At 36.1% G+C, this 9,719-nt stretch overlaps 1 protein-coding gene across 1 annotated transcript in view; it reads left to right on the forward strand.

The window, feature by feature from the left end:
* LOC118745523 overlaps positions 1–9,719 on the forward strand; it is a gene marked incomplete at its 3' end in the record, with an annotated part of 31,827 nt that overhangs the window by 3,769 nt on the left and 18,339 nt on the right. Inside the window, 1 exon segment of the mRNA XM_036478970.1 lies at positions 1,786–5,311. Within this exon segment, the coding sequence (XP_036334863.1) occupies positions 1,786–5,311 (3,526 nt within the window).

The raw sequence follows: 9,719 nt of genomic DNA on the forward strand, positions 1-9,719 counted from the left end.
ATTTAAAAAATATTTTTAAAGAACTTTATGAAGTTAGATTTAAAAAAAAAATCGATCTATGAAGCATTGTTTATTTTTTTTGAGTTAATATATTTTCGAAGGTAATTAGAAAATATGTAAAGAACCGACTTTCTCTTGGAAATTTAATTTATAATCTTATAACTGGAGTCTACTATCGCACCCTTTCCTCAAACGTGTATTAATTCAATATTCAAATAACGTATATTTATATAATTTGAAAAAATCTCCCTACTATACAAATATGTACAGCAATATTATTAAAGTCGGTTCTTTACTTATTTTCTAATTACCTTCGAAAATATATTAACTCAAAAAAAAAAATAAACAATGCTTCATAGATCGATTTTTTCTTAAATCTAACTTCATAAAGTTCTTTAAAAATATTTTGTAAATGAGGCCATAAGAGCTTAGGGGGAGAGTTATAACACAAAAACACATTTAAGTCGCAGCGAAGCACGCCGGGTAATTGCTAGTATTAAATAATTCATTGGCTCCTGTGTACAATGATATTATATGGATATTAAACCATGTTAAAATGTACACTCATGTGAAAATTAATAACATTTTTTTTATTATATGAAAAACATTTTATTTTTGTACCAAAGTATTGTTAAATGCAAATAATCTGGCGTTATAAAAGAAATTTTTTGTTACTTACATTCATAATTTTGCTTTGGATAAAACTTTACTGATTTTTATAGCATGAAAAAGTCTAAGATACTGATTATGCGCAAAAAAATCTGGCAACCTTAAATGCTGCTCTCAGTCGGGATCAGCTCTTCCCTTGCTCGTTCGCGCTGTGATGTTCCCTGACCAGCCTCTACTGCAGTCGGGCTGTCGCCCGTGGACTTTTGCTTCCAAGGTTTAATCGGAATGCTGCCAAACCTGTAGTTCAGTCTAAAGCCGTCCCGCCTGACACTGTTGAAATCGTCTTTGTCAATGTCCACTTTTAGACGTAGGCCCGTGTTTTCGATAGAGTTGTTTATGACTAGCCATCTTGAGGTGTTGAGTCCGTCAGGAGGAAGACCGTCATGTTATGGGACCGCGGATTTCATCTCCTTTCTTCGTGCTTAGGGGTTGAAATTTCTACCTTACCTGACACGCTTGTCAGCCACGTGACCGTCATCTCATCCTTGCGGTCCACAAGGAGCATACCTGGCCTGAAATAGACTCCGAAAAAAGCTATAAGATGCATCCATCCCTTAAACACGTCATCCATGATGACGTCTTGAGGGTTGTCAGCTCGGCCGCACTCAGCGTCTCGGCGCGTTTTCAGCGGACACGGTTTTTCTATTAGCTGCTATCCCGCTTCTCCGCTCTTTGACTGCCCTCTATTTTGTCCGCTGTAGTAGTCTTGCATTAAAAAATAGTGAAATAACTGAAAGAATCATAATTATGGTGGAACTTTTATTTCCTTAAATGTTAGAGCTTCTCAAGTTAAGCCGTATTATTTTTTTTAACAGCAGGTTTTTGGTACATATGTACATATGTATAAGTAAGTACATCATAAAGACTCATAACGTACCAAAAGTATAAATTTATTTTGATTTTTCTGTTTGTTACATTCCATTTATAAAAATCTTAACACAAATCTTCAATTTGTAAATTAGAACATGCAAAAAAATAGGTTTTGTCATTCTGAGCTGTAGCGACATTATATTTTTTGAACACAACTGTACCTATATGTAAAAGTACCTACACTGCATAAGTTTAATTAGCTTCATAACCAATGAGTAAAATATGTATGTATGCTCTTAACTTTAGCTATTGATAATCAACACTTCAGCATTAACAACACATGCGGTTATGAAAGTATTAAATGTGTTTAAACTCTGTATGATTTGCTGTTTGGAGCCAATGTTCCTTGCAATTTTATTGCTACCACTATCCAATGCGATAACTGTGAACAACACTAATAACGCCATAACCAAATATTGGCTATTACCAACGAAAACAACATCAAATATAACGTTAAGTACTCATGCAGAATCCAATTGTCCATCTTCAACGGCAGCCACAATTTTAACCGTATGGAATGTTTACTTTACACTATGCATTAATAATCATGATGCGCGCAATTCTATCAGTTATAGAAATGTAGAAAGTCACTTTCGCCGCCAGAACGAAAGTGAAATTGTTAGGGAAAGCGAAGGCAACATTGAAAGTTGGAGTCTGGAGCAGCAATGGAAACGAAAAGAGCGTACTAAAGGGAGCAACGCTAAAAGTAATCGAGGTGTTGCTGGAGTAATCAACCAACATCGCTCTGATGATATCTTCGAGATAACATTGTGTATGCTACTTGCAATTTTCGTAGAAGTAATTCCACTCACACTGCGCTATGTTCGCAAGCGAACTGTACTTTTCTGGCGTTGGCTTCTATTACTCTGCTGCTGCTCTTATTGGAGTATTTCGAGAAAACTATTTCAACGGCAACGATTACGGAATCAAAGGGCAGTTGCACTGAACTGTGTTTGTGAACTCATAAAACTTGCTACACTCAAATTAAAAAAGAGGCAAGATCATATCCCGAAGCTACCGTATGCAATCCGGCAGAATCAGCTGACAATTTTTGCAGTGCTAACTGGAAAAATGTTTGCACTTTTTGTACAAGGGGCTACTACACCGTCCACCGAAATGACAATATCATCAGACGCCGGAACTGCGTGTACAACCACAGGAAGACTAATATTATTGTCAGGAGTACCTACAGCAACAACAGCCATAATTGCACAAAATTTTAAAAAGACCTGTCATAATTTTTTGCTAACAACGCTTTTAATGGATCCCGTCACGCTGACATTTAATACGCCTTTTTTAACAGATCATGTACTTTATATTCTGGTGCCACAAGAAAACCGATTGTTTCATAACCAATTAGCCTTTTCTGCAGTAATATGTGAGCAGGTGAAAACTTTGCATTTATATTACGCTTGCCAATATTTTAATGGTATCGATAGCAGCAAAAAACAACAGGAAAATTACAGTGTTGGTGGACTCAAGATCTGTAGCGATTGCAATAGGTCACATTCGCATCAAAAATATAGAATGATTTTGATATTTCAACCATTATTTGACATAGCCAACACTATAATAGAAACCTATGACAATAATTATGTGAAAATGCATAATAATAGCCGTTATTTAAAACCGTCCAAACCAAACATGGTTAAATTAAACAAACGCAGAACTAAATCCAGCAGCATTTCAAAACTTGAACATGAAATTTTCAGAGGTAGGGATGAAGCTGTAGTGGAACGGAAGAAGACAAAATATGGAAAGTTGATGAGACAGAATCCTAGGCTTCACGATCTCTTAACCAGTACAAGTGCTAAATCTAGTGCAAAGCTTACCAAATCTACAATGTCAACAAATCAAAAAAGGCCAGCAAATTTAGGCATACCGATTAATGCGAAAAATAAAAGTGCGCCCGCACAAGAGGATCAAAATAGAAAAGGTAAAAATACCGATTGGAATGAATGCATGCATGCTATTATGAAATTTGACTTGTGCTGTTGCTTTTGGTGTTTTTGTTGTTATCGTCGCTGCAATTGCATTTCTGGAAGAAATTCGAGTGATGATTGTTGGTGTACTTGGTATTGGTGCTGGAAACGGCATTATAGGCAACATGCATTTAACTATCCGCATTGTATATACTGCTACTATAATTGCTGTCGTTACTACTGTTTTTATCGCTGTTATTGTTGCTGTTGCTTGGCAAAATTACATTCAACATCTATCACATGTCCATATTGTCATGTAGCCACCAGATTAAATAATCAACCCTCTAAATTAAAAAAACATCCAAGGGCAGGAAAGATGGCCCAAAAACAGCAACCAAGCCAAAATCCGGCAAAAAAGCAAAAAGTACCACAACAACTAGAAGACTTCAGAAATTTTCTTCCACCACAAGGTCTAACAAGTACCACCTGCCTCTGTTTTGAATGTCCCGTCTGGTTTTCCTGTCGGTCACTGCACTGCTATCAAAACGCACATTGCTTTAACTCTACTAAAGATGTGACTACGTTAACAAAAACGGCCACAAAATTAAACGGAGAGATTTTATTTAGCAAAAAAACAAAGTTCATGCGATTTGCTCGTTGTAGTGCAAAGCATCTAAGCAAATATATTTTTCATCAATTAATCCATATGGCGGAATATTTTTACCGGTATATAATAGCCGCGCTTCGAGTGAAAATATCTGTCCCAAGGTCAAGGGCAATTGTAATAAAAGTGTCAAGAGAACAGAAGCAGCAACAACAACAGCAACAGATGGTTTCCATTGCAAACGACCAACAATTAAAAATGAATAACTTATGTAAACTTTTTTGCAACAATTGGAAGCGACATCGTCGACGAAGACGACGACGACGCCGACGACGAATAAATATACAAGAACAGCAGCAGCAACAATCCATCACTCTTCAGCAGCAACATATGAGTAGTGAAAAAGACACATTATTTCATATAACCAATCATCGTTTTGGTATTTGGGACCTCAATGCGTGCAAAACAATCCCAACAAATGCCCCTTCCGTGCATTTTATATTATCAAAAGCAGCGGCTGGATCTATTTTAGCAGGATCTGTGTTAGCAGGAATGCGTCTAGCGAACACCAAAATTATTGCCTTGAGTGACCGAACGCGAAAGGATATGATGAGTCCAGCACCAACGCCAGCATTGATAACGTCGTCAACGTTCACAGCGTCTGCTAATACAGCGCGTGTTGGCCGTAACCGGCCTAGACCGAATCTTGTTTGGCTCTTTATTGGATTAGTGTGGTTCGAAGGGCCAAAATATGTCAACTGCAATATCAATGGAAGTAGCCAATCACAACAGCCTTCTACCCGGGCTCAAACTCAAACACAAACACAAACAGTTGCGCATACAACCACCCAAGCGCCGCTACAGCCGCTTACCGTACTATCACATCAACAACAACGTCAAACACAACCACCACAGATAGTTTCAAATTTACCTTTATTAACCACAAACCACAAACCAATTTCTAAATCGCCGGTTTCACATTCCCAAAAAGCAACAGAAGATGTTTTCGATGATGTTTCCACGTCACTCAAATCAAAAATAAAGCATGGAAAAAACAGTAATGCCAGTGGTAAGAGTATACGTAGTGGTAATTGTTTATCTTCGCGAAAACGGGCTTCCATAATGGCAGCTACAACAAATGAAAAGCAAACTGGGACGTCTAATACCGATTCAATTCTACCAATCGATCATACGGGTTATGAATGGCTCGAAGCGGAAGTGGAGTACGATTTTCTAGAAGAAGAAGGTGAGTTTTATCACGGCAATGAACTTTACGCGCATAAACAATACAAGATGTTTGATTCTGTGAACTGTTATTTTGAATTACACTAAATTTCCTTGCCTGTAAAAAAATACATACGTATCTATTTGAAAAACTCTAAAAATACAAATTATTGCTAACATATAGAGAAATAAATTGATGTATTTTTTCATTATCATTTTTTAAATAAAAAATACAATTACATATGTAGTTATTTGTTTGTTGAACGTCCCGTCCATTTTTTGAGGTGCATTTTGATAGTGGAACCAGCGTTGCCGCATTGACGATTTCGTCGTCAATTTGACGTTTTTTAGCTCAATGACGTTTTGACGATTTTCCACCCGAAATTACGATTTTTTTTAGTTTATCCATTTAATTATATATGTATGTATGTAAATATACATACATATATGTGCCTATGTATGTACAAAATTTGTTAACTGAAAACGTAATCTAAAATACAACCACGCATTTACTTATCTAGTTTTGTTCTTGAACCGTGCTTTTAGTTATATTAAATTTGTTCTAGAATTATAACCAAATCGTTAATTTGCACTGCTGACACTCATTTGAAAGAGACAGAAAAATAGCAGAAGGAATTTGTTGAGTTAAGATTATCATCGTTAATAAATGCCCCCGTTACACTTTAAAACTAGATCAAAATCTTCAAAAACTTAACATCAGTGGAGTTCAACAATTTAAAAGCAGTTGTGTTTTAAATCGTAAATCTAAATTGTCGGTTACAATTACAAATCAACCTTTAGTAACCCATATGCAGTGTGGGTTCCCTTTGGTTTTGTAATGTGTGGTGATTAGGGCGGAGTAATTTAATTTCGAAAAAAATGTAGGGCATATTGGAATTCGAAGTTCGATTATAACCAAAAATGGTGAACAAACTAAGTAGACGTTGACCCTGCCAATTTTTAAAAGAAAAATCTGTGTATTATATTTTTTCTCTGAAAGGAATTAACTTTTCATTTACAAAATCTGATGTTTTCCTCATGAAATATACTGCTTTTTCTTTTGAAAATTGGGAGAGTTAAACGTCATTTTAGGTATACAGTTTTCTCGCCATTTCGGCTTACAATTAATCGTAGAATTTGAATTTGCTATACACTTTTGTTGAAAATATTGCTCCGAACAAATCACTCCGCCCTAGCGGCCATATTTATTGTACGTAATTTATGTAATTTTGTTTGTATTTTTTATTGTTACAAAAATATAAGAAACAAAAATTTTATATTTTGGACGAAATGACGATTTTTTTGGGGTAAATTGACGATTTTTCAGCGAAAGCTTTCGGCAACGCTGAGTGGAACACAAATTGAAGGACCCTCGGTTTTACTTCCCATCTTAACGTTGAACGGTGTTGATGACAAGCCTTTCCATGTCATCATTAAGCGATTGGCCCAACACAGGCTCGCTTTGCTTGTTTCATTTTAAGAACTGTAAAAATATTGGAAATATAGTAAAAGGTTGGCCGCTGTAGCCGAATGATTAGAGGTGGGTACTGCCACTATGTAGGAACAAGGGTCGATCGTTGGTTTAAGCAATATCCCAAAAGAAATACAGCAAAAGTTTTTTTCTAAACTGCCGTCGCCTCTCGGCAGGCAATGGCAAGTCTCCGAGTGTATTTCTGCCTTGAAAAAGCTTTTCTCGTTAGATCCATTTGCCGTTTGGAGGCGGCATAAAACTGTAGGTCCCTCCATTGGATGAGAAGCTCTGCCAAACACTTAGCAGAAGTGAAAGCGCCAAAATAATAATATTATTATAAGGTTGGCCAAGAGCAGCTTTCCTTCACTTGCTCTAACAGCCCGACCTTATATAAAGCCACGCCGTTTGTTTACGTACTTCGCCTAATATGTTTTTCTGCGTAAACTGAAATAGTCTTTGCATTTGATGTCACTGAACGAAACATCAAAGCAAAATCTCACGCAGAACAAACGGTGGGAATTGAGACAGCTTTTTTCGCGCACGGTTCAATTTCGGTTGGCCCCATGTTGTATGACTAAATATGATAAACTTTTGGCAGGCAATTGCCGGAGTGCGTGAATACTAAATTGGCCTGTAAGCGCCCAAAGTTTTAAATAGGCGAACGTTTAATTTGACAGCGCTTTGAAGGCTTTTGACCAACAAGCATGTTCCCAAGTTTCCAAGTTTTAATATCTTAGGGAGAAAAAATGAAATAAACTTTATCGATTGCTTTGTTTACACTTTCGCGTACCTGCAATTTTATCGTAAGCGACAATGTGCGCAAAGATCTTCATTAACGCAGTTGTAACCAGGGATGGTAATCATTATGAGTAAAATAATATAAATCAGCAATCAATCATTATTTTACGATTTCTATTTTTTTCGCTTAAAAATAATAATTATTATTGAGTTTTATTTTTTCGATAGCAAAAAATCTTTTTTTTTTAATTTGTTTTTTTTTTGCTCAGAAATAATGATTATTTATAACATTTAAAAAGCCATACAGACGCAACCAACTGAAATCTAACTAACCTAAAAATTTTAGGTGTCGATACCTCTGAAAAGGATACGGCAGAAATCATGCTGTTAAAGCTTTTGAGTTTTTTAATGAGCATTATTCTTAAGTGAAAAATAAAAAAATTAAGCAATCATGATTTTCTTTGAGCGAAAAAATAAAACTTAAAAATTAATTATTGGTTTTAATCTTTATAGGTTGAACTCGCACAATTAATATTAATATTTTTTATAAATGTCTAGCTCATTATACATATAACACCGCCCGATATTAAATTTTAAACGCAAATATCAAAATAATAGCAGACCCGGCGAACCTCGTCCCGCCCAAAATTTTTATTTTTTTATTGAAACTCTTTGGTCCAACATTTTCACCAACAATTAACGTTTACGATTATCATTGGCACATTCATCTGCTAAGATTATGGTTTGGTGGTAATTTGCCGCTTTAAATAACCTAAGGAAAGCATTATATGCTTGAAGAAGTTCTTGAAATTCTCCAATTGTGCAGCATTTCATAGCAAGGTTATTCGCAAAATGAAATAAATTTGAAGAATTCTTTCCTCTTCACTCCCTGGCGGCAACAATGACCCGGTTCTATAGTGAATCTGTCCTAGAAGTTTAACAGTATAGTGGGTGGCAATTTCAAAATGGGTGCGAATCATTGTTCTACAGAAATGCAATATACATATACTTATTTCAGAAGAAATACCTTAAAATCTTGAACGCATAATAATATTGGAAAATCACATCCACAGCGCCACTTGGCAGCACGTTTTTGCAATACATATTTAAAATATTAGCCAAATCGGATCATAAATAAGATTTTTAGTAATAACTCAACTACAGCGCCAACTGGCGGATTAAATTGTGAAATTGTAAACCATCCAGAGACCCACTCAAACAAACACAAAAAATTTTGTTATAATCCGTACAACCATTTTGGAGGATTTCACTCACAAACACACCTACAGAAGAATTATAAATACATTCAAAGATAGCTTAAAGTCGGTACGTTTGTAGGCCTCACGCCCTCTTTTCAAATAGCCCCAATTTTCTCCATGAGTATGGGCTTGATTTCATATACATACATACATATGTATCTCCACACGCAGTTCCAGTACTGTACCATGAATACTTTCAGAGATGTGCAGTATAAAAATTCGGTTTGTATGGGAGGAGCCACGCCCCCTTTTCCAATAGCTCCCATTTTTCTTCATGAGTATGCGATTGATTTCATATATCTACATGCTAAGTTCTAGAACTCTACCATGAACACTTCCAGAGATACGTAGTATGAAAAATTTGGTTTGTATTGGAGGTGCCACGCCCCCTTTTCCAATAGCTCCAATTTTTCTCCAAGAGTATACGATTGATTTCGTATATCTACCAAGAACACTTCCGGAGATATGGAGTATGAAAAAATTCAGTTTGTATTGGAGGTGCCACGCCCCCTTTACATATAGAATTTTTGTTTAGCCTAAAACCATCCTTGGGACGCCCTTTACCCACGGTAGGGTGGTCTTGAAAATGGGCGAAATCGGACTGAAACCACGCCCACTTCCTATATAACGGTAGTTTTCAGAAATACGAAAACTACGATATTTTAGTAACTACTGAATCTTATTTACTAAAAATTGATATTTACAATAATTTTTATACTTAAAATAAGAATATTGTTAATTTTTGGCCAATGAGCGTGGCAACGCCCATTATGATTACCTTTAAACACGCAAAAGTCTATTAAGTCTAGATTTTTTTTTTGTATCGGTTGGCCAACACGTTGGAGAGACTATGGAGGCTGAGTGAAGATTTAATCGTGCTATAGCCGCAAATAGTTGTCGGCCTTTAGGAGTGACGAGGCGAGATCCCCATTGTGGGTGTTTTGAGTTGTAGTCTCCTCTAG

Source organism: Rhagoletis pomonella, unplaced genomic scaffold, assembly GCF_013731165.1.
Source record: "Rhagoletis pomonella isolate Grant_MI unplaced genomic scaffold, Rhpom_1.0 Rhpom_scaffold_00009, whole genome shotgun sequence".
Taxonomy (NCBI): Eukaryota; Metazoa; Arthropoda; class Insecta; order Diptera; family Tephritidae; genus Rhagoletis; species Rhagoletis pomonella.